Raw genomic sequence first — 25982 nt, 5'->3', positions numbered from 1 at the left:
CTGATGGCAATGACAATGCCAGCATTAAAGGAGAATTCCGGTGTGATATTGACCTAAAGTGTATCGAAACATGATACCGAGTGTGAACGTATGTCTCATAGCCCATCTCGGCTTGTCCCCTGCACTCCAAAATCTGGCGCTAGTTAGCCGATGCTACCAACATCTTTTTCAATAGTGGTGCTTCGGCATCGGGCTAGCCATGCAAATAAATCACTGTTTTACACCCATTTACGAGGCTCAATGTATCTCCACACTTCATTGGTAGACTTCCGAGGGCCCTGACATTTAAAACGAGACATTGAGAACTTTGAAAAAGCACTGGTAGTTTACTTACAAGACGATTTATACAGACAGTATCTTCACGAAGTTTAGCGTTTGCAGCCATCTTGAATTTAGTCACGATAAGTCGAGCAACGAGTAAGAATGAACAGCTATGATAAGGGATCAGATTCCAAAAATAATTCAGTGGAAATGCATGGATTCCAGTTGCTGCTCCTGGAAGAAACTGGAATCCATGCATTTCCACTGAATTATTTTTGGAATCTGATCCCTTATCATACCTGTTCATTCTTACTCGTTGCTCGACTTATCGTGACTAAATTCAAGATGGCTGCAAACGTTAAACTTCGTGAAGATACTGTCTGTATAAATCGTCTTGTAAGTAAACTACCAGTGCTTTTTCAAAGTTCTCAATGTCTCGTTTTAAATGTCAGGGCCATAGGAAGTCTACCAATGAAGTGTGGAGATACATTGAGCCTCGTAAATGGGTGTAAAACAGTGATTTATTTGCATGGCTAGCCCGATGCCGAAGCACCACTACTGAAAAAGTTGTTGGTAGCATCGGCTAACTAGCGCCAGATTTTGGAGTGCAGGGGACAAGTCGAGATGGGCTATGAGACATACGTTCACACTCGGTATCATGTTTCAATACACTTTAGGTCAATATCACACCGGAATTCTCCTTTAATCACTTGGTTTAAATTAGAAAAATGTCGACATAGGCCATGGCAGAGAATTTCTTGGGGGTGGGGTATTACACGTTGCCACTGTTTCCACCAATGATATGTATCGCTGCATCATCAACAACGTTGTTGGAACTATGGTATTCGAACGCCGGAGGTAGCGAATTGCGACACAGGTACGATGCTTTCTGGAAACGGGTGTTACAACGTCGTTGTTTTATCGCAAGTTGCGTCGTACCACAGTGGTTGAGCAACGCCGTTGCTAACTTTTCTATAAACGCGCCCCAGATTTGACACGGAATGACCCTACTACATTTTTGGTCTTGTGACATCCCTATTTGGGATGCTTTGCACTGCTTGGACCCTGATAATAGCTGATTATTAAAGCATCTTGAAAGCTTGGATCTCAGTCCAATTCCTTGATTTTTTTATTTATTGTTGTGATATTTAGCTTAATAGTCATATTTTACATTATATCTTATAGTATAGTTATAGTCTTATAGTTTCTGTTGTTCAAAGTGGTGCTCTTTTTTAGATCGTGGAGATTTGGAAGATATTTAATCATCATTTTTATCTCTTCAAGGTTAAATATTGAAGGGCTGTTGGTTTACTTTCCGTATGACTACATTTACCCTGAACAGTATTCTTATATGCTGGAACTCAAGAGAACACTTGATGCTAAGGTAAGAAATATTGTTTAACCCCCGTGATGGAAAACAGTTTGTCATGTGCTCCCTTACATACAAAAACTTCTCTGTAGGGACATGGTGTTTTGGAGATGCCATCAGGGACGGGAAAAACTGTTTCTCTTCTGTCCCTAATTGTTGCATATCAGCGAGTGAGTAACCATACCCATGCACTTATTGACATACAGTTAGAAGTTGTTGCTGTCTTTAGCCAACAAGATTGTTTTTGTTATACAGGCTCATCCCCTGGAGGTAACCAAACTCATTTATTGTTCACGGACAGTGCCTGAGATAGAGAAGGTGAGAAGTGTTTATTTTTACTACCAGGACATCAAGATGCCACTGATAATCCTTTAATGTTGTGGTCTTTCCTCTTTTTGTCAGGTTGTGGAGGAATTAAGGAAACTTATTGAATTTTATGTTAAAGAGACTGGCAAGGAAAATAACTTATTAGCACTGGCTCTCTCTTCCCGAAAAAACCTGTGTATTCATCCAGAGGTGTGTATTCACAACTGTTCTGTTCATTATGTGAAGAAAATACTATATTGATTAACTGCATGTTTGCTATATATATGTCCATGTGCTCGTTCAGGTCAGTTCACTGCGTTTTGGGAAGGAGGTGGATGGGAAGTGTCACAGTCTGACTGCTTCGTATATTCGAGCACAACGCCATAGTAACCCCAGCCTGCCATCCTGCTGCTTCTATGAAGTAAAGTGCAAGAACAAACATTAGTGCCAATATTGTTTATCATGACTACAAATACCACAAGGGGTTATTTCACAAAAGCAAAACTAAGAAATCCAAGATGAGAGATAAATTGAGGCTTGACCTAGCGTTGTCTGGTCATCCTAGCTCAACACATTTCATTAATGCCAATCCAGGATGGGTAGGAGCGACTAGGTCAAGCCAAGTGTAATGTAAGTGATTCAGAGTGTCCGCATTTTCATTATTCCTCAAAAGAAACCCACAGTTGGAATGAAAAGTCACAGAAAATAGCGTTATTCACACAAAGTTGAACAAGAGCTTTTGATTTACAGTAGACTAAAACCGAAGATTTTCTTTTTTGAATGGGGAAACATGGCTGTTTCTGTAAAACAGCGAGAGTAGGCATGGTGGACCAAGTGAATGCATAATTACGTGTGCACCCACATGAGTGCTTCCTCATCTAGGCACACGACTTCATTAAGAAAAGAGCACACCACTGTACAGAAACACATAGTATGACTAGGCAATTCCACACAAAACTGTCACATTCATAACGGCAATTAAATACCATGGCATTGTGTTGCCGTTATCGATGTGACAATTTTGGGCGGAATTGCCCCTATATAGGATTTATATTGTCTATCACCGAATTCATTGAAATCACCTTTGGAAATTTGCCCTCCATTCTCAATCTACTACTGCTGTAGGTTATTCCTCAAACATCCATCAACAAAAGAAGCAAGCAACAATGTTAATAATTCTAAAATAACTAGGCTATCACAACTAAAATGATTACCCCATGGCATTATATAGACTATCTGTGGTGTTTAGCGAGCAAAATAAGACTATAACTAAGTCTGGCTGTAACTTCACAGAACAAATTCACATGGTAAAGCAAATTCACATAAGTATAAGTATATATACTTTTTGATCCCGTGAGGGAAATTTGGTCTCTGCATTTAACCCAATCAGTGAATTAGTGAAACACAAACAACACACAGTGAACACAGTGAGGTGAAGCACACACTAATCCCGGCGCAGTGAGCTGCCTGCTTCAACGGCGGCGCTCGGGGAGCAGTGAGGGGTTAGGTGCCTTGCTCAAGGGCACTTCAGCCGAACCGGCAACCCTCCGGTTATAAGTCCAGAGTGCTAACCAGCATCGACGATCTCTCATCTAACTAGCATATTCTCAAACGTACACACACACACACACACATACAGGAATGTCTGAACCACGGCCAATCAGATGGGGATTTCTGATTGGTTAAGACCATGTTATGGGCCCAGGTAGACTTTCAGAGTCACGTAAACTTTTTTTTTCGCTCGAAGGGCTGGTCGACCTCATTTTTTTTAGTCGCACTGTTGAAACGTTAGGTCACACTCTAGAGCCCTGCTTCGGTGAGACAAGTACATAAATAGGCCTAGTTCTAAGTTGTATTTTAGTAATTTGCATTTTGTTAGCTTGGGCCTGACATTTTCACAGTTAGTAGATTATTAGTGTATACACACTGAAAATATTTTTGGTGGATAACTTTGCTGATTAGGTATTTTTTTTAAAAATAGGTCTATGGGACTTAACATTGGAGCTGCTCGCAACCACTTGGGGCGCTGGTTTTCACTTTCCCTCCCTATACACTGTCGCTAGCCACTCACTTGCAATTCGCTGACGTCAGGTTCACTCGAAGGAGCCACACATAGGGCGAGGCTACTGCTATTTTGTTGACTGCTGAACCATGATTATTGACTATTATGACTATTATGAGTTTTGTCCTTCATTGGTGGTGGAAAAAATACTGCAATTAAATTATGTTTATTAAATGCTGTCCCCAAATCACTTTTCACATTTTTTTTTCAAGAGCAATATTATTGGTTATCGTATTAGTATCGGCCACAACAAACCAATAAATATCGGTTATAGTTATCGGCCCTAAAATTCCATATCGGTGCATCTCTATTTACAACCTATAAAATGTCTTGAAACTCTGTTGTGCATAATAATTTGGAACAGTGCATTTTGAGTTTTTTATTTAAAAAAAAAAATACTGTTCTCATTTGTGAAACCAAGTCAAGGCTAAATTCAGCCAGAATAGCCAAACAATTCCAGCTTAATCCATTATTTAGGTTTTGTGAAATACCCCTCTGGAAAGCTGAATCTCAAACAAGAATGTTGTTTTAATCCTCCTGTCTGAATGTTTCAGGAGTTTGATGCAGTGGGAAGGCAGGTGCCAGTTTCAGCTGGTGTATACAACCTGGATGATTTGAAGGATTATGGGCGTAGAAAGGGATGGTGTCCCTACTACCTGGCAAGATACTCAGTAAGTGTCATTGGTACTGCTCCCTACTATCTGTTAAGATACTGTATGCTGTTTCTTATCCTATTCAGACAGAATTAAGTGGTAAATAGCAGTAAACTTGTGAAAAAAACATGTGTGAAAGGATTTTAAAAGGATTGTATTGCGTCTGAGCAAGCTGACACACAGTGCCATGTGTCATCATCAACATGGCATGTGCCTTCGAAATTTTGTCACCGTGCATCAAAGGCCGCATTGAGTGCATGTAGACTGCGCATGTAAAACTTAGCTGTTTTCAAGTCAAGTTTATTTATATAGCACATTTCATACACAGAGGTCACTCAATGTGCTTTACATAAACAAAACCAAACAATAATAACAAATAAAAGCATAGAAGGGCAACAACAATAGTTCAAAAGGTAAAGATCATAATAAAAAGAATATATAAATAAATAATAATAAATGATATACACATGGTAAAATCATTTAAAAATAAAGAAGAATTAGTAAGCAAAAACAAAGGCAAAAGTAGTAAAAAAGTAATAAAAGACAAGGTAGAATAATTATCAAGGCAGATTCAGAATTTGTAACTCAGTTAGCAGAAAGCATCTGAGAACAGTTTGGTCTTAAGTCTAGATTTAAAACTGGCTACAATTGGGGCCTTTTTGATGTCATCCGAAAGATGGTTCCAGAGCTGAGCCGCATAGCAGCTAAAAGCTGCTTCACAATGTTTAGTTCCAACAGTAGGTTTTACTAACAGGTTTTTCACCTGGGACCTGAAAGGACGAGAAGGTGTGTACTGCTGAAGCATGTCTGATAGATATTTAGGTCTTGCTCCATTTACTGATTTATAAACAAGCAATAGTGCTTTAAAGTCAATTGTTTGACTTACTGGAAGCCAGTTGTAAACATGCCCCTCCAGTTGTAAACCCTGTCAGTTTTCAACTCAGGATTCAATTTCCTTGCTTTCATCCAGTAACTGAAACATTAGCAAGCTGGAATGATAGAATTTGTAGCCTAATGCCACAAGTCAACACCAGCACTGTTGACCTCTCATTCCCCCTATTCATTCTGCATGTCTGGCTCCTCGAGTGAGGACCGTTCAGGAGCTCTTTTGCAAAGGGATATGGAAAACTATTAATAGATTAAGAATTACCGTAAATTAACATTACGTATATATTTGCAAGCTAGTTTGGTCGTTGATAAGGTGACAAAGGAAGTTACATTATCCATGTAGGCTAATGCAGGTGGTTAACATAACTTTTCATAGTACCCTACTAAAGGGTAAGCTTCTCGGAGAGCGCAGAGTTTTGCAAATGTCAATATTTGCATTTCCAGAGCAATCTTTATGTATTGATATGTGGGTTATGGCATTAGGCTACTTGCTATGAATTCGGAGTAAAAAAAGAAACATTGTAGTGCTTATTTGATGTTATGAGGGAGAGGTCTGTGTCAGTCCTTGATATCACCAGGATTTTTCAGAGAACAGAATTTTCATGCAGAGATTTCCAGAGTTAATGTAGGCCTACTGTAAATGGTTATTTTTTTCAGGTATTCTCTCAATTTGTCAATTTTATTTACATTTCTGACATTAAGAAACTTTGTATCACGGTCGCGGTAGAGCATGAAACGTTAGAAGACTAACTTTTGGTGAATTTAGGAGAAATATACAGGCGCGAGTAGACAAAATGTAATGAAATAAACACCTAAATGTGTAAATCGGGCTTTGTTGTTGTAGTAGTGTGAAAGAATACATGCTAAGGTAGCAGCAAATTAGCCCAAAATCTCGACATTGACCAGTACATGAAAAAACTATGTTTTCACCTGCCGTGTCTCGCCTTAAATCTGTTTAGTATCATAACAGTGCTCTACTAATTTGTTAAAAACTGTTGCATTCGAGTTAATTCTGCAAACCTACCACCACAAATAGAATTGAATTCTTTTTTTTTTTTTTTTGTATATTTTTTTGGGCTTTTTATGCCTTTAATGATAGGACAGTGGAGAGTGACAGGAAGTGAATGGGAGAGAGAGCAGGAGTGGGATCCGGAAAGGACCACAAGGCGGGAATCGAACCCGGGTTGCCGGCGTATGGTGCAGGTGCCCCAGCCAGTTGCGCCACAGCTGGGGCCATAGAATTGAATTCTGTGGGAAAAACTGCAACGTTACTTCCGTGATTTTTGCTGCTATATATGGGTTTACGAGACTTGTATATTATCACACTCTGTTTTTATTTGCATTTTACACATAGGGAGAAATTTTTGTCTTGTTCCAGTGATTGGTAGACCTACATCTGAAACAATGCCGACACAGTCTTATCCACCACTCTCTCACCTGTAGGCCTACTACTGTAACTGATCGGGAAACCGAAGTTTTCCCAAACTTGCGATCTTAAAGAGACCTCTAACTCTTGTGGGTCGCCACCACTCGCCATACCGTCCTTAGTGCTGCTATCTCTGACTGACTCACTTGACCGTCAACCTGACAAATAACTGTAAGCGGACCTCGGCTACCTAGACGCCAGAGCTAAGGCGGGACTACAGATTAAGTGTCCCTAAAGAACTACGGTATCTAACAGTAGTTCCGCAGTACATTAATTAATTTGCGCACAAGTTTTATTTATTTTTATACCGTGTACATGTATTCTCTGTGTAAAATCATGCACCGAACCCTGACGCCTGTACCGTTTCGGTTCAATACGAATACATGTATCGTTCCACCCCTGTGTGCATTGTTTCAGTGCTGGGCTGTGTGACAGGGGGTGTGAGAACAGGCTGAAAAGCCAATGTGTGTGTGTTTTTTTTATTTTTTTGCATTTCTTATCCAAACAACATCAAACTTGACACTGCACTCACTCGTGCCCTTACACACCTGCTATGTTTGAAATCAGTCAGACAAACGGTTTGAGAGATATTCGAATAACAGGCACTCCGACAGGTGTTCTGCTCATTAATAGATCAATGTGTACAAATGTCATTTATGTATGTGGTGAACAGTAAGGGCACTAGAACGGAGCCTTATGGAACTCCAAGGCTTCATAAAGTTCTACAAAGTTGCATTTAAATTTATTTTTGGATTGCCATCTGTTGTGATCTGTAATCATTCTGATTGCACTTTGATTCCTCTGACAGATCCTTAATGCAAATATAATAGTGTACAGCTACCACTACCTCTTGGACCCAAAGATTGCAGACTTGGTCTCCAAAGAGCTTGCTAAAAAGTCAGTGGTTGTCTTTGATGAAGCCCACAACATTGGTAATTAAAACCATGACTCTAAATAACCTTTGAAATCCATTTGAAATGTCTGCAGCTGCCATTTTAGCTATTTGTAAATTAGTTGTAATTTTTCTTTTTTCCAGATAGTGTGTGCATTGATTCCATGAGTGTCAACATCACACGCAGGACCTTGGATCGCTGTCAACTCAACGTGGACACTTTGCAAAACACAATTCAGAGGTAGAATACTCTAATGATTCTTCAGTAATGTTTATTGTCATACCCTGATGGAGTGACACTAAATTTAAACTGTACACTTGTGTATCAGATGACTTAGAATAGGGCAAAATGGTGCCCTATGTTTGGAAGGTCAAAAAATCAATGATACCATACAATTTTTAAAATGATTTGTGGTGGCTGTGGCAGCCATTTTGCTTTTCAACATAGCTAATTATGTATTTTGAATGATGCATCTTAAACTAGCGTGTCCTACAGATTAGATTATCGTTTGTGATTGTAGCTGACCTGCCATTGGGGTAGGTGGGTAGTGGTGGGGGCGGTACACCATGGTAAGCTTGACAACCCCACTATATTTTTTTATTAGCTTACCTCTTATTAGCTCCTTACATACTTTCTAAAACTGTATTTACCATAATTTTCCGGCCAGGGCACTGTGATTATAGATATATATAATCCCAAATCAGAAAAAGTTGGGATGTTGTGTAAAATGCAAATAAAAACATTTAGTTGTAAAAAGGACACAGACAACATATCAAATATTGAAAATGACATATTTGACTATTTCATGGAAAATGTATGTTAATTTAGAATTTGATACCAGCAACACGTTTCAAAAAAAGATGGGACGGGGCTAACAAAATGTTGGTAAAAGCAAATGGAGGCAGAGTCTCTTAGAAGTAAAGATGTGGGTATATTCATCACTCTGTGGACAAATGATGAAACCCCCATCATCATGAAGTGCTTCAAGAGGCTGGTCCTCCTGGCCCACCTCAAGATCTTATCTGCTTCGACCCTCGCTGGACCCTTTCCAATTCGCCGACCGTCAGAACAGGAGCCTGGAGGATGCCATCTCTACAGCACAACAACTTCACTCTGCCTTGATCCACCTTGACAATAGCAACACCTATGTGAGATTGCTGATCATTGACTTCAGTTCAGCATTCAACACCATCATCCCCTTCAAACTGATCACCAAGCTCAGTGAACTGGGCATCAATACCTCCCTCTGTAACTGGATTCTGGACTTCTTAACCAACAAACCTCAGTCTGTTAGGACCTCCTTAACCATCACCCTGAACACCAGCGTACCACAGGGATGTGTGCTAGGCCTGGCTGTATATCAATGAGGAGCTCTTGAATAAGTGCATTGATGTGCATTGATTCAAGTGATTAGAACCTTTTGTTCTGAAAAAACAAACACACAAAATGTGTGTCAATTGAACCCCCATATATATATATATATATATATATATATATATATATATATATATATGTGTGTGTGTGTGTGTGTGTGTGTGTGTGTGTGTGTGTGTGTGTCTGTGTGTGTTCATTAATATTTACTTTATTTATTAATGAAGATGGCACAAAAAAGACAAATTTCCTCCTGTTCGTCGCGCCCCATCGGTCATGTCTCTATCCCCCATTAGTGGGACCCGACACACTTTGAGACATTTAGAATACAGTGTTTCCCCTACAATGTATTCATCAGCGGCGCAGTGCCACTCCTGGAATTCAAGCGCCACTGCAAAAAAAGTTGGCTAATTTAAAAAAAAAAAAATAGACGCAAGTGAACTTCAAGAACAGCTGCCGTTCGTTCAGGTTTCATGTCAACAAATAATAGTAGGCTAACGTTGAAGGCGCAGTCAGGGATTCTACAGGAGATCACGCTTGTTTGTGTTTATGTTGTGGGCAGCCGTGGCCCACTGGTTAGCACTCTGGACTTGTAACCGGAGGGTTGCCGGTTCGAGCCGCGGCTTAAGTGCCCTTGAGCAAGGCACCTAACCCCTCACTGCTCCCCGAGCGCCGCCGTTGTAGCAGGCAGCTCACTGCGCCGGGATTAGTGTGTGCTTCACCTCACTGTGTGTTCACTGTGTGCTGTTTGTGTTTCACTAATTCACCGATTGGGTTAAATGCAGAGACCAAATTTCCCTCACGGGATCAAAAAAGTATATATACTTATACTTTAGCTTATAGTTTATTCAGACGTAATTTTGTGCAAAAAAAACGTAGGTTACAGTATGTTAACCAAGGAACACGCCAGCGAGATAGCTCGCCCCTACCTTCAGTTGCCTATTCCCAGATAAATTCCACGCATTGTTTCGTTTTTGTTTGTGATACAGGCAATGCTTTCAAGCCCTGTGTTGCTAACATACAGTGGGTCCCCGTTAAGTTTGGACGGGTTCCTTCATGAATCACGCACCCCATTTTCTCAGCAGAAATGGGGACAAACTGCAGTTGACACAAACAACCACAAGGTGTCACTTGGGTGCCACTACTATTTTTGATGCGACTGACTTACTGCTTCCATGACGCAGCGGGGGCACGAAAAATATATCAAAGCACCTTTTGCGTTTGAATGTAGCACGAAAAAATGTTTAAACAGCTGGACAAATGATTTTGCTAATTGATTATATAACCTGTACACCAGCAATTGTTGAACATTTACCTGTACAAGTACATTGACAGTAGCCCAGCCTAACAGCATGTTGTAGGCCTACTGTAGAAATTTCACTTAAATTGCAACCGCAACATGCCTGCTTGCCAACGTTCAAACGACAACGAAAAAGATAATAAAACAACAAGAGGGTTGAGTCTGAATGACACGGAGTTTTTAGACACTGAGTTTTTGTAGTTAAGAAATATTTTCGTATAAAAAAATGGTCATTCTTCAATCTCCTTCACTGACGCCCACGGCTTAACGTCCCAAAACAACGATCAATGATCATCAAATTTCTCTCTCACATTGCTCCTCATAACCATCTTTAAAAAAGTGTTTTTTCTTTTCTTTTTGAGCACATCCGAATCCCAGGACATAACGCACTGGACCTTATAATAGGCTCGAGATATAATTCCAAAGGGGGCAGATAGGGGCCACTGCACTTAAAACTTAAAAAGATGAAGCTTTCCGAACTTTGAAATTGCGATCAGTGACTGGCATCGGGTGAACAAAGCTTTTCGAAGTTGAACAGGCTATTAAAAACTATTTGCGCACCTCCATGTCACAGGAGAGACTGGGCTCTCCCTTCTATGAAAAAGACGTTAAGCTACCTGCAAACTGGCCTATGATTTCATTGCTGAGTTTGCGGCAAAGCAAGAAAATGTGAGAATGTGAAAATGTTCAGGATATGGCGAGTCAGTGTCATTTATTTGTCCAATGTTAGCCTATAGATACAGACCAGTACATCTTATCAATAGTTTGAATGTCGTGTGTGTTTCTGCTCATTGATAAATACCGTTCAGCACAATGATTCATGCCCAATTAATTCCCCCTGTTAAAGTGTTCGCCTTTGTTACACTATTTGGTTTTGTGATGTAGCCTATGATAAACACCATATGGCCAAATATGTGACTCAGCTAATGTTATAGGCTATACAATTGAATTTCCCCTCTTAAAGGCAAGCTGGTGTAGCTTATTAGACTAGGCTACTATTAAAATACACCGACGGTAGCCTTGGCTATGTGTAAAGTAAGCTATCGCATGATTTCATGCACGTAAGTGAAAAGGGCCTTGCATCTGTCAAGTTCGCACAGGGCCTCGCATCCCCTTGCGACGGCCCTGCAGCTCCTCCTAAGACAGCGAGGAAAAAGTTAAAATACGCGATAAACCCGGGAAAAGTTGACAGGTTTGTTTCGGTCCCGGTGATTATTTGTGAAATTGTGCAAACGACAGCCTTTTCAAGGCATTTCAAGGAAGGAGTCGTAGCATGCAAGCTCCCAAATTGACCCAGTAGCCTAAGTCATCAATAAATTGTTGGGACTGGGGAGGGTCATGCATTTTTTCTCAATCACTTTGGAGGGTCATAGAAAAAATTCTTGCTGGCGAGGGAGGGTCACGTCTTTTTTGACTAACGCTCCCAAAACTCCTCCGGTAGCCCCTTAATTAAATAAATAACGAACAGTCCCTAATTGATTAATAGCCTAGGCCTACACCAGCAATTGTTGAACATTGACCTGTACAGGACATTGACAGTAGCCCAGCCTAACAAGCAAATGTTCGCTGTAAGGCCAAACTCAAGAGCAAAGCCTATCTGTTAAGGCAGTCGATAGGCTATATAACGAGCTGTGTGCCTGGAAAGACGATAGATGACGGCTCTGGTCATCCCATACCCTCCCCACACTTCCTGTAGCCTACCATTATGAAGGCCTGTAGCCTAAAACGACTCGTTGCCGTTTTGTGACATTAAGCTTTTTCACGTTAAGCCCCCCTCCCTCATCCCCTTCTTTCACAAGCAGTGGGGGAGCGCGGGGCACAAAGTAACACTTTTTGGTAGACAAAGGAGGGTTCTCCGCGCTTCTGTCGTTTGGCCACAATCCGTTGCAACCAGGCCAGATATTTTAGAGAGGAGAGACGCCGGTGCAGCTCAGATGTCTTCTTAATTTTCTTTATTCTTCAGTAAAAGGTGCAGAACATTATTAAACTTTGACTAACATTTCGATGTGTCGATGTTTTTGACTAACGAACATCGAAACGTTAGTCAAAGTTTAATAATGTTCTGCACCTTTTACTAAAGAATAAAGAAAATTAAGAAGACATCTGAGCTGCACCGGCGTCTCTCCTTCTCTCTAACACTTTTTGGCTTTGGCTAAATATTTCTAAAATCATTTGAGTTTCACTAGTCACATGTTTTAACAAGCAACACTTGTTATTGAACTAATAACAGACGTGTGTCGAAAATTGACTTTATTTTCCATACGGAGAAATAACATATGCAGAGTCTAACCAAGGTCAATCTTGCCAAAAAAGCCCTCAAACCTGAAAACACATGAGGCAAAAGTGCAAAACATCACAAAACTAACTAAACTAACACGCGCATATTTTTGTATTGCAATCATTGTAGCCTACAGTTGTAACAGCGCGTAACAGTCGTTTTACTCCCCGGATGCGCTCATTATAAAGAACGTTTAACGTGTCCCAAAAACAGCTATCAATTAATCACCAAACGTCTTATAAACAAGTATTGCCAGGAGCAACACCTTGCAAAAAATGATAACAATAGGCCTTCATATGGCTCTGCTCCTGCCTAGATTCGAACTCAGAACTGCCTGAAAGTTGCAGACCTGTTCTGGAAATACGTGCATTAACCCACTCGACCGTCAGACAACGCTATCTGCTTCGAGTAGGCCTATTGGGTAGGACTGTAGCCTACACTGGTTGCTGTGGCACAGTCTTGAGTGACCGAATTCGTTTTTCTTTGTCATATGAATGCTGTCATTTTGTTAACATTACTGTTAAGGAGATGCTGTAGGCAAAGTCTATATTTCAACCTTGTTAGTGTAGTAAAAAAAATCAGAACTATTCACAAGGTTTCTGGGCAGCATATTTATGTTCTGTTAGCAAGCGAACTTCTCATGACTACCTACAAAGTAGCCTACTGCCAGCTGACGAAGCTCTCATTTTAAAACATTACTGAGAGACAGACACTGTACAATCAAGAAATCTTGCCAATGAATCCAAAGCTATGTTTAACATTATGTACAAGGCTTAGGCTACAGTGGACTAGCATGTTGCAGGGGCTGCTAAAAACACAGAGAAACGCACTGAAAACTCGGCCAATCACAGCCCTTGCTGTCGAATGCGCCGCCTGGTTCGACCGTGGAACTCCACAGCGGACTATGCTGCCCCCAAGCGGCTGCAGTTGTACTTACATTTCACCATTCACCATGATCGTGAATGAAGTGTCAATTTTTAACTGGGACCCACTGTAGGCCTACCTAGGCTGTGAAACTAAGGTCTAGCTAGCCTATTGGTGGGTTTAATTGAATTTGAGTAATAGGATACGCAACCATTTACATCTGAGATAGTTTGTACAGTAATTCCTGTAGAGCTCACCAAAATTATAGATATGATACAAGACACTTATCTGCTATAATCCAAGATAGATTGTCTTCGAGTTTTTGACCATTTATTTTACCAAATGACATGGGAAACATAATTAATTTCATCCACATATTCTTATGCACCATGCACAACAACGTTACCAAGTTATCTTAAAACCGTGAGAATCAAGCAAGCGTCACGGGTCGTCACGGCATTAAAGTGACAGGCACTCAATTCGACTTGCACAGCACCAATACAGTGTAATTACATGAAAGAGACGTTTATATAGTTTATACAGTGCTGTGCAAAAGTTAAGACACCCATGCTGAAATTGACTAAAGGGAGGAACATTAATTTAAAAAAAATAGGACATCAATTATTTTTTAATGTATCATGTATCGTAAATAAATAAATGTTATTATATATAAATGTCTTAACTTATGCACAGCACTGTATATTCTAAATAGTAATAGTTTGTACAGTGGCCTACAGTGTACAGTGGCTAATACTAATAATGTAAATGAAAAAGGTGAAATAAAAACATGAATAATCCTGTTCATGTACTGCAATAATCATGCTTTGTAAATGCTTGTGTTGATGGTTATGTCATAATTTGTAACTCAATCTGTCCATTTCTTTCACAAAATCCACCAGAAGTCACCATTTAAGGAGTCATTTTTTCTTTTCAAATTTTTCTCTTTTCTTGGGGGGGGGCTTCCTACGATCAACAGCACTGCTGCTGGAAAAAAATCTAGGGGAAACACTGGAATATTAAACTGAATCTTCACATTGACATTCAAAAATCATATTGCAAATTGCAAACACATTATCTGTCAGAAACAATCCCCAATTTTTCCCAAATCGTGCAACCCTAAGCATTAATCATGTTATCAAGTGTAATATTTTGGAGATTGGTAGATTATAGAATTACATGGGTAACACTTTAGAATAACATGTGCTTATTAGGTATTAACAGTGCATAATAAGCAGTTAACAATTCATTACTAACAGTTAGTTAACGGTTGTTATCCTTTAATAACATTAACTAACTGTTAACATGCAGCTTGTAAGTGTTAATAAGCAGCCTTTTAAGTTTTAAGCATATTTGTTAACAGTTGTAAGTGTTAACAAGCAGCTTGTTAATGGTGTATAAGACAAAGAGGTGGATAACTAATACAGTGGGCCTTACTTTGAAATGGCCACTTCATTCGCGCATGACGTGACGTGAAGCTGCGTGAAGGAGGGGCAGGAGGACAACTGTGCAGGCTTTATATAAAATTCTTCTCAACAGAAGCCTTATGAAATAAAGGCCTGCCTTGAATGCATGCTTGCCCAAAATAAAGGCCTGTGGTTTGCACAGCCTACAGTAAGTAGTCTAAATAATAGACCCGCCACAATATGCGGTATGATGATTTTTTACGAGGTAAAAGGTTTACGCGCACTGCATGTTCTTAAATAACAATGAAATATCATCAGTAATATTCGACCATTATTTTGTGTAAATGGGCTATGCATTGGGTTAGACACCAGGGGTCATATTCACAAAGACTTTAGCTTACCACTAGTACTCCTAAATCGCACTAAAAGATTTTAGCTAGGAGTTTTCTCTTAAAAGTTATTCACAAAGCCTTTCAGACCTACTCTTAGTAAGGAAAAATGACAACTCCTAAAGATGACGCTATAGATGACATCATTACTCGAGCTTGACTGAAGTGACCACCTTGATTGGCTGATGATTGTAACGCGGGAATGATTCCAAACACCTCCCTTATGATGATGAGTGACAGGTCTGAGAATGCGTGCGCTACACAAGGACGGAAGATGATGAATAACTGAATAAAAAGGCCTAGCCTAAATTAATCAAGAGTAAGGCAAAACAAATAGCCTAGTAGCCTAATAAAACATACGGATTGATGCAGTAGCCTATCTTTGTAACATTATTAAATGAATGTCACCATAGCCTATGCCTATGCCTACGTTTGCAAAGAGGAGAACATTTTAATTTGATTCACAATAACGTTACATTTAATTTACATGTTGACAATGAGTAGCCTAGTTTTGGTTGTTGTTGGTGGCGTTATTGCATCAGTTAGTTATGCAATACAATGCAAAATTGTTTTCTCGAGATTGAAAGCTCCTGTAGCCGCATAGGATTTCAAAACATCGCAACGTGAAATGCCACAAAAAGCTGTTTGTGAAAAGGTCTTAGTGAGTTAGGAGTCCTCTCGACTTCTTTTTGCTGTCCCAGAGGTGGATAGGGGCGATTTGTTGGGGCCAGGGCTGGATTAACAATTCATAGAACCCTGGGCACAAATGTCTGGTGGGCCCCCCTGCCCCCCAGCCAACGTGAATCGGGCGGTCAGTTAATAGGCCTATAACATGAATTTTTTTCTTGCCATCTAAGGCACGAGCGTTAGGCCAAGCCTTACCAAGTAGCCCGTTTGTTTACAACGAAAATTACATTTAATTAAACTGCTTGTATGCCGAAATAGTTTTCAACATTTTGAATATCAGTGCCGGGTGAATTAGGAAATGTTCTCAAAGTAGCCTTATGGCTGAAAGCTGCTTGGCATCCCCCCCCGTCAAGCAATATTACCATATATAAACAACGGCCTGCTCACTCATTGTTTCAGAAGGAGTAGGCTAATTTCGGCTTTGTCGGAACTGGCCATTGTAGGCTACGTAAAAATCAACTTCCAAAACTAACGAAAAATATTTATCTTCTTTCAGTTAATTCAAAAGTTTCCAAAAAGTTAAAAACAGATGACGTGATGTGTGTCATTGCCATAATGCACAAATAATATAGCCTAGATATTCGAATATATTCAAATACATGTGTTTATTTTAGAGGGAAAATTCGAACGTCATTTTTGAGCAATTTTGACAGCCCTAGTCTACTGTAGGCTACGGCAATCGGCTATTAACACCTTCCACCTAGCCCCGGTGAGTGGGGGTCGCTCTTATGCGTGTGAAATAGCACCATTGAGTAGCCTATGCGAAATAACCTTAAATTTGTTAAACCTGAGAGAGGAGGAAAAGGGCACGCGCGGGTAGGCCCGAAACGTTAGGAAATAGATTAAAAATAGGATTGCGGTCCCTTCCAGTAAAAAAAAGTAATTCAATGCTGATGTAAATTAGGTAAATAATGCAACCTTAACGAAACCGAACTCTGGGATTTATTTAAACTCTGGGTCACTTCACTGCTTGACACTACCCCACATGGAGAAATGTCGCACGTCAACAATGAACCTTTCAGAAATTATTTATTGTGCGAATGGGTTAGCAAAACCATAGCGTTTGGTGAACGGAGATGCAGATCACCTTAATTAACAGCCCTTTCTGCCTTCACTCAGCCCTTTCGGTCCGTGGTTCCATAGGCTACCATTCAATTGCCGCACATTATCCGCGGACTAGCAATCTTCTCGTCGAGGAGGCCCTATGGACCCTTTCAAGAGAGTTCCATTATCAGCATCATAGTTGGCCCCACAAGACTTCCTTTTTAACATTCCATATGTTATCTTAATGCAGAGGAAGTAGATTGGGGCCCAAATAGAACGTTCAAGCATTGTTTTTGTTGTTATTATGACCGCCGCGCAGCGAAGCGGCGGTCATATAGGTTTAGTCAGATTTTTTTTTTTTTTCTTTTTCGCATGCCCAAATTTCCGTCAATGATTCCCGGGACACTGAAAGACCGGGGTACACGAAACTTGGTGGGCATGTAACCCCACATGGATAGCATGGAACCATCGTTTTTCGTTTTGATCTGTAGCCCCCCCACTGGACTGGACCCCCCGAAAGGAGGGTAGGGCAGACACAGTTTTCTGTGAATATCTCGAAAACCGTAGGGCCTAGGAGGTCCACCTTTTTTATGTATGTTGGTCTTAAGGGGGCATGTCAACCCATCCCATTACCACTTATTTCATGTATAGCGCCACCTAGTTAAAAATTAAAAAGCAAAAAATTAGGTGTTTTCATCACAATATCTCTGGCTGACAAGGTCAAAACTGCACGAAATTAAAAGTGTAGGATCATTATGACACCCTCCAAATGCATGCCAAGTTTTGTGTATTTCGTTCATGGGGGGCCTTACAATAAAATAATTTATGTGTACATTTAGTGACGTACACCAACAAGGATTCCCGGGACACTGAAAGACCGGGGTACACAAAACTTGGTGGGCATGTACCCCCACATGGATAGCATGGAACCGTCATTCTTCGTTTTGATCTGTAGCCCCCCCGCTGGACTGGACCCCCCGAAAGGAGGGTAGGGCAGACACAGTTCTCTGTGAATATCTTGAGAACTGTAGGGCCTAGGATGACCAATTTTTTCTGTATGTTTGCCTCCAGGGGTCATGTTAACCCATTCCATGTGCACACATGTGCATAAACAGATACACACGCACACACATACATTTACAGTAATCATACGTATGACACATACTCACACAGTAGACATATGTACGCATGCATGCACAAACACACATACGCAGGCAAACACACAAGCACGCACATACACACACACACACACCCCCACACACATAAACATAAATTTGTACACGCACACATGCACATAATTCAAGAATTTTTCCCGTCATCTACTCCCTGAATTTTTGGTCATTGATACCCGGGACACCGAACCACCGGGGTACATGAAATTTGGTGAGTATGTAGCCCCACTAGACTTTTACGGGAAAATTTCATTTCGTCCCCGGGGACCACCACCAGCCCCACCCCCCACCCCCCGGGCTGGGCCCCCCGAACCGCAAAAAAAAAAATACAGTTTTTCCTAAATAACTACCTGAACCGTGGCACTGAGGATGAAGAATCTTTTATGGTATGTTGGTCTCAAGGGCCCACATCAACCTGGCTCATAATCACTCATTTGTGATTTGCACCCCCACCCCCCGGTAAAAAATGAAAATGCAATATTATTCTGCTTTAATTGCCCCTATCTTCAGTTAAGATGTTCAGAACTGCACCAAATTTTATGTGTATGATTGACCTGGCATTCTCTGGGGGTCTGGGGGTATGCCAAGTTTCGTAGAATTTCATCCATGGGGGGGGTCTAAAAAAATTAGGTTATGTGTACATTTAGTGACTGTACACTCATTGGCCTGTAAATGGCAGTGCACACATATACACATGCACACACACAGGCACCCACATACTATCGGTATTAGAACGGCCGATACATAATTACAAATTCAGTAGGATTAAAAGAAAGCCAAAATAAATATTCATCATCATCATCATGGCTGCATTTTCAGTATTGGCGATAAGTAGTCGTTTGTCCACTAGATGGCGCATCGTTGCAGTGAGACGTAATTTTGTTGGAAGTTAAAAGTGGGTTGGAAAAAACAATGGACGCTTCCTACAAGGACTGTAATTTACCGCAGCGGACATCTAATAAGGATAGGACGATGTTCACATGAAGTGTAATTCCCATTTCTTCTTGAAGCCGAAATAAATCTGAGGATGTTTATCGGACATGCTTGGTTTTTACTGCAGGTACGTTAATCTTGTAATATCAATAAGGACCTAGGTAATGTTACCGTTAGCGTTAGTTGAGTGATGGAGGCATTTGATTGATTGCATTTGTAGAAAACTATAAATGCGGTTATACCAAGCAAATTGATAGCAGCACTGTTTGTATCTTTCGACTGTCATTTATTGCACGTGCTACAAAATCATTCTGTGCAATGGAAGATTTACCAACGTTACACCGGTCTGATACAGTTTTGCCTATACATGCGTGAGACTGAGACGCCTGTTTATTTTGTTTTAAGTGCGTGCATGGTGTGAGAGGGGAATCGATGTGCTTTGATTACAGCTTGGTAGTTGTAGTCTTGTGAAATTAAAAAGCACGTGTGTGTGAAGTATCCAAACAATGACACCTTCATTTCATTATGGCTGCTTTAGCAACACACCTTAAGCTACTGTGTAGTGGGTCCCATCTAGAAGTGGCTACTTCATTCGCGCTTTCCTTGACTCATGGAGCTGCTTGAATGTTATTACAATTTTTGCCACGATATGGCAGTTTAAGTCCGCTTGATACTGTAAGGCGTAAGCCATTGGTTTCCAAAGGAGATTTTATTTGTGTCGCCAGCATAGCCTATTGACAATTTATGTTGTAAATAGGCCTACCTTATAATCCTACCTGTAGCTTAGGGAAGCTAACAGCTTTCTATTATGATCTAGTTTGTTAGTTACCGTTTTGTCATAACTCCCTGATGCATTTTTGCATTTAGAATAGCCAGAGCGTGTATATCTCAATCGGAAAATTAAACAATATCGGGTGCCTATAGACTAGGCTGGGTGAACCCAGCCTGATCTGCCCGCTATTTATTTTTTGATTTCTTAAAAGATTGAGCTTGGTCTGATGAAAGCCAGACTAGCCATTGACCTCAGTTACACAATGCAAGGGAACATGAATCAGCCTATATTTGCACGAACAATAACGGACAAAAGCTCTTCAACTTTGGCCCGTTAAAATGTGTATGAACAGTCTAGCGACGCATTTCATCAAGGCCCATTTGGACATGTCCGTTATTTGCACCACTGGTTAGATGTAAAACAGCATTTCGTTTCAGACTAGGCTACTGTTACTTAATTTGTGCATTAACAATAACGTTTCAGACTACTGTTACTTAATTTGTGCATTGACAATAAAGTATTACATGAACTAAAGATGACTAAAATCTTATGTAGAAGAAGAAACATTCACAAAAAATCCATCCATCCAAAAATGACCTTTGTTTTTGATAGCTGTTGAAAACGGCATGGAACTGACAGAGATGTTTTTGTTTATAAATACACAAAAAATAAATAAATAAATAAATAACATTATGCTGATACCTTTTGCTTTTCCCAAATACAATGTAGCCTACAGGTGTAAGTGACCTTTCATCAATCCAGTTGCAATGGATGAACTGTGATGAACTGCCCTACTTGTGATTGTTTAGAGATTTTAAAGGTTTTATAACAATGCTACATCTTCTTTGGCTATTCTACAATCTATTCACCATTTCAGCACCAGTAGGCTACTTTCTGTGCAGCCGCACACACACACTCAGGCATGCCAAACAAGCATACACAAAAGTTTCAAGAGTGGGGGATGGAGTAAAATATGGAGACAAATTGAAGTGTGATTTATTTTCGCGGAACGGATGTACAGGACTGAGCGGCGGTCATATTTTGTACCGCTATGCGGTACATCTAGTTGTTGAAAGGGTCTATAAGCCTGCAGATCATAGACAGAGAAAGCATGGTCTGGGAACAGAGCACAGTTGCCTGCCTAGTGTAACCATTGTTATGTCTAAAAGGAAAATGTCTTAGTGCGCTTTGGGGGTGGCCGCACCCCCACTTCCAACGTCAATAGCTGCCTGATGGGTGAAGAGAACAAGAAATGGAGAAACATCAACGCAATGCCTTGCCTAATGTTATTAGGTTGGATTTTGTAGTTAGGCTACTGCAAATGTAACACCCTCGTTTCTATGAAACTGGAAACAATTGAACCAGGAGACTTTGTCACTAGACAAAACAGATGTCTTAAAGCCCATTAGATTAACATGAGCCTACTGTGGTTTAGATTTGTATGGCAGTAAGACCAATATTTGGTTAGACTAGGCTAGCTAACTTTACACTGACACAACGTAACTTAATGCTCTGAAGTCGCGGTCAACATGAAATCCAAAACTTTTTGATCACCAAATTGAAATTTCCAGCTCAACCACAAATAATTCAGATTCTTTTTAATATCATCCAATAACTAATTCAATGTTGATTTAGGCCTATAGGCCTAACTCGGCCTAATTAGCAACACCATTTTAATTTCTTATTTATTTATTTTATTACTTGTTCATTTTTGTTTGTTGTCTGTCTTGTATGTCTACCGTTAGGTTTCTCGGGTACGCTGGCGATTACGCCGCTCCATCAGGCATCTTTTGTCTTGTGCGTCAATTGTTATTTTGTAAATTTGTTTGTTTGTCTTGATGTCGCGGGAACGCTGGCGACTATGCCGCTCCGTCTGGCATCTTTTGTCTTTTTGTTATGTGTCTTGTTTTGTGGAGCGCTTTGTGTTGCACTCTGTGCATGTTAAATGCGCTATAAAAATAAAATTGACTTGACTTGACTTGACTTGACCATTGAACACCACTTAAAAGTTCAACAAAGTGTTTCCATTGCTGCTGCTGTGCTGAAGAGATGTGGACGGCACGGCAGGGCACGCCTAATGAAAATAAATTAATGCAACGCAACACAACACAGACCCTGCTTATCTCGTGTAAGTCACAGAAATGAACGCAACACAGAACCCGCTTCTCTCACGTCAGTCACACTTCGATGATAAGCGAACACTTCGATGATAAGCGCAGCAGCAGTTTGTGACGTTGTTTAATAGTGTAACCTCATGTATGAAAATTAGTATTGCCAGGCAATACTAGCCTACTTTGAAAAGCCGTGGCAATACTGGTGACGGCGGCCATGTCCTGAAGTAGCCTAAAGCATGTAGGCTAATGATTCCTAAAACATACCAAACAAAGTATTCTGTGGCTATTGAAATTTGGGTACTATCATGTTAATTGTAACCCACCCTCTGAAGCCTTTCGTGACACATAGAAAATACTTTTTAATGAACCTGACGTGTTCTTCATTCTCTGATTCTAAAAACGTAATTTTTGAGTCATTAAAACTTAATACAAAGTGGTTTTGAGCCATTTTAAATCGCTGAGCTGTTGCGTCACTGTTTGCAGCCCCCCAATCTAAAGCGAGGACCATGTAGTATCTCTATACCAGTGTTTCTCAAAGTGTGGTCCGGGGACCACTGGTTGTCCGCAAGCTGTCCCAAGTGGTCCATCAGCAGACGTGGTAAAATATAATATAGATGAGTTGTTTGCAATATTGAAGCAACTTGTATGTAAATCCAAAAAGTTTTGCAACATGCCTATGTAAGCTATGCCAGTTTACATCATATGAATCCACTGACATAATAAGCAAGGTGCAAAGACAATAAGCAAGGTGGTTCAGTGAGGAGGCCTATTGTGTAATATACTGCTGAAGTACTGATCTACTTTTTTTTTTTTTTTAGCTAGGTGGTCCGTGAGTTTTTGTTTTTATTGGTTAAGTGGTCCTTGGTCTGAAAAAGTTTGAGAAACACTGCTCTATACATATACACTGTATCTATTAGGGTGGTCCTTATTTTTCAACTTTTAAAAGTTCATGCTCTCACCCCACAAATATTTTGGAATAAATAAAAAAAACAATTGAGCAAAATTTTATCAATATTAATTAATATTTAGAGGTTGCTCAAGACCTTTGAAGTTTAACACATACTGTGCAATGTGCATATATTTGGGATTTTTCGCGTATTATGTGATACATTGTGCTAGCATGTATATTTGTTTAATAATATATGCTTATGACCGCAATGGACTTATTTGACCATGCAGTCAATGACGATGTGTATTGATTATTGGTGACCACATGTGGTGGTTTTACCTACATCACCTAATGAATCTTAAAATGGGAATTCCATATGGTCCATGCAAATTTACAATGATGATTTGCTGATCTCATCTGCTGATTCCGGTATTTCCCAATAATATGCTGTTGTGAGCAATTTTCATAGCAACTCCTGTTTTAGTTGTGATATGTCTTTCAAAGCAAGAACACTTCAATGTGAATGAAGCACAGTAGACAATATACACTGTAGGGGTGTAACGGTACACAGAAGTCACGGTTCGGTTCATATCTCGGTTCGGACATCACGGTTCGATACGAGTTCGGTACAATGGAGGGAAAAGCAAAACAAAAATGCAGAAAGCATTTTTTTTTTTTGTACATGTCTCAGGCTGTACCACCTAGTGTCATACAGTCTCTTCCCTGAGCTATCTGCAACAGCCTGAAGTGTGTAAGATGTAGGCTAAACCGTACAATAAGTACCCAGACTCCATCTGTGACTTGTAAACAAAATAAGACAATCAGCTATAAAACTGAAAATAGGCCTACAGCATCTCTTATTTCTGAAAGTGGAAATTACATAGAAAAATGATTTTTAAAAATCCACTTAAGCAAGACCTTCAACATCTGTGTTTAGTTGTATATGGAAGGGTCTACAATTTGCCTCAATATTTTTTTTATTGTGTGTAAAGTAATTATCTAGCCTACTAACTGTGAAAATATCACACTATTTTGCCTTTTTTTAAAAAACGAAATTGATCCTTTCATTTCATAAACAGACTACAACTAGAAGTCACATGACTTTGCCCTTTGACGTTAACTCACCATAGCATGGTTTGTTTATTAGCCTGTTTAGCGTTGTCACTTTATTTGACTGTCTATGCACACTACCAGAACCTCATGTGAGAAGTTACAAGTTACCCCAACATAAAGGTAATTACCACGCGATTTACATAGCTTTCTGTCATTACGAAATCATTTAATTTAAGCCATAGGTTTTGGCCCTATTTGTATGTGTATCCAAAGGCTGCTGAAGCGCAGGGGAAGTTTTTTCCCCTTGTTTCAGTGATTGGTAGCCTACATCATCTGGGTGATGGCTTCGAATATGTGTAGCATTTTTTCCACTCACATACCCAACAACTGCTGAACAACGCCGACACACAGTTTCATCTTATCCACCACTCTTTCGCCTGTACTAACGTTACTGTAACTGAAGTTCTCAAACTTGCGATCTTAAAGAGACCAGCGGATCCTCTAACTCTTGTGGGTCTAACCTTAGTGCTAATAGTGAACAGTCGTTCCGCGATTCTGGTACTTAAAATCGTGGCGATTTCGCCAGTGTGAAAGGGCCTAATGACTGATGGACTCGACCGACGACCTGACAAAAAAAACATAGGCGCCAATCAGAGCTTCAGAGCTAAGGCGAGGCTACAGATTAGCTTTAGGTGTCGCTAAAGAACTCCCGTAACTCTCGCTACTTAACAGTAATTGCGCATGACATTAATTAATCCGCACACGAGTTTTATGTATTTTTATACCGTGTATTCTCCGTGTAAATTCATGCACCGAACCCTGACGCCCGTACCGTTTCGGTTCAATACGAATACATGAACCGTTACACTCCTAATACACTGAGACAATGGCTGAAGCAACACGAAGCAAGTCCGCTATATGGTCACTCGGATCAGAAGAGACTGAAATAACTGGAACAAAGTTACCCTCCAAGAAGCAGGTTTCATGTGTGTTGTAATATCAATTTCAATTTAATTTCACTTATAGAGCGGCAAAACATTACTCATGTGTCATGATGCTTTACAGAGTGTTAAACATTTAAAGAGAGCCCATGAGTAACAGGGGCGAGGAAAAACTCCCTAGAATTGGAGATAGATATAGGAAGAAACCTCAAGCAGATCCACGAATTAAAGGGCCAGACCCAAGGGTATCACATAAAACATTAAAAAAAAACTATTCATGAAAGTGCAACAGCTGTGATCAAAGAAGTCTTGGTATTCTAGGACAAGGCTAGGATTCCCGTTCGTCCCCAACATCATGCCATAAAACAACTGGAAACACTTCAGGACAAATGGCAGAAGCCAAGAAAAATGCCAAGAGAACTTCCAAGACTCAGCAGTCCGATGTAGAGGCCTTCATAGACCAGTTAGGAGACCTTATTGATATTGCATTTCAGGATTTATTTTAGCTCGTATAACTCCAGTCAGAAAGGTGTGGTGATCATGTAGGATTTGAAAAAGAATATTGTGTTATTGATAAAGAAGGTAGGTATGTTTTGGTTGTGGGTAACATAGAGAGTATAGATGTCTCTATTCTTAATGTCTACTATCCTCCAGACACAGGAATAGAATTTATGTTACACTTGACAGAGCTTTTAGTAACAAAAAGTAAGGGAGTACTACTGATGGCAGGAGATCTCAACTTAGTTATGAACCCAAAACTCGACTCATCTAGTACTAAAACAGTATTTGTTGAGAAATTATCATTTATCATTTCAATATCATTTCAATGATACAATATATATATATATTTGCCATTCGAAATATGGCACACAATAAATGTTGTGTGGCCCGCCGGCCAATTTTCAAAACCCAAT

The 25982-nt window shown here is 40.1% G+C and overlaps 1 protein-coding gene across 2 annotated transcripts in view; it reads left to right on the top strand.

Annotated features, from left to right (window-relative positions):
- ercc2 (excision repair cross-complementation group 2) overlaps positions 1 to 25982 on the top strand; it is a 136717-nt gene that overhangs the window by 29234 nt on the left and 81501 nt on the right. For both annotated transcript variants that reach the window (XM_042063393.1, XM_042063394.1), the window contains exons 2-9: positions 1546 to 1645; positions 1723 to 1800; positions 1886 to 1948; positions 2033 to 2146; positions 2241 to 2357; positions 4553 to 4669; positions 7774 to 7897; positions 8002 to 8098. In XM_042063393.1, the coding sequence (XP_041919327.1) occupies positions 1546 to 1645; positions 1723 to 1800; positions 1886 to 1948; positions 2033 to 2146; positions 2241 to 2357; positions 4553 to 4669; positions 7774 to 7897; positions 8002 to 8098 (810 nt within the window). The remainder of the gene's footprint in view (positions 1 to 1545; positions 1646 to 1722; positions 1801 to 1885; positions 1949 to 2032; positions 2147 to 2240; positions 2358 to 4552; positions 4670 to 7773; positions 7898 to 8001; positions 8099 to 25982) is intronic.

This window comes from Alosa sapidissima, chromosome 15, assembly GCF_018492685.1.
Source record: "Alosa sapidissima isolate fAloSap1 chromosome 15, fAloSap1.pri, whole genome shotgun sequence".
Lineage (NCBI taxonomy): Eukaryota > Metazoa > Chordata > Actinopteri > Clupeiformes > Clupeidae > Alosa > Alosa sapidissima.
The sequence above is the reverse complement of the archived record's forward strand: the minus strand, read 5'-3'. Positions and strand labels throughout refer to the sequence as shown.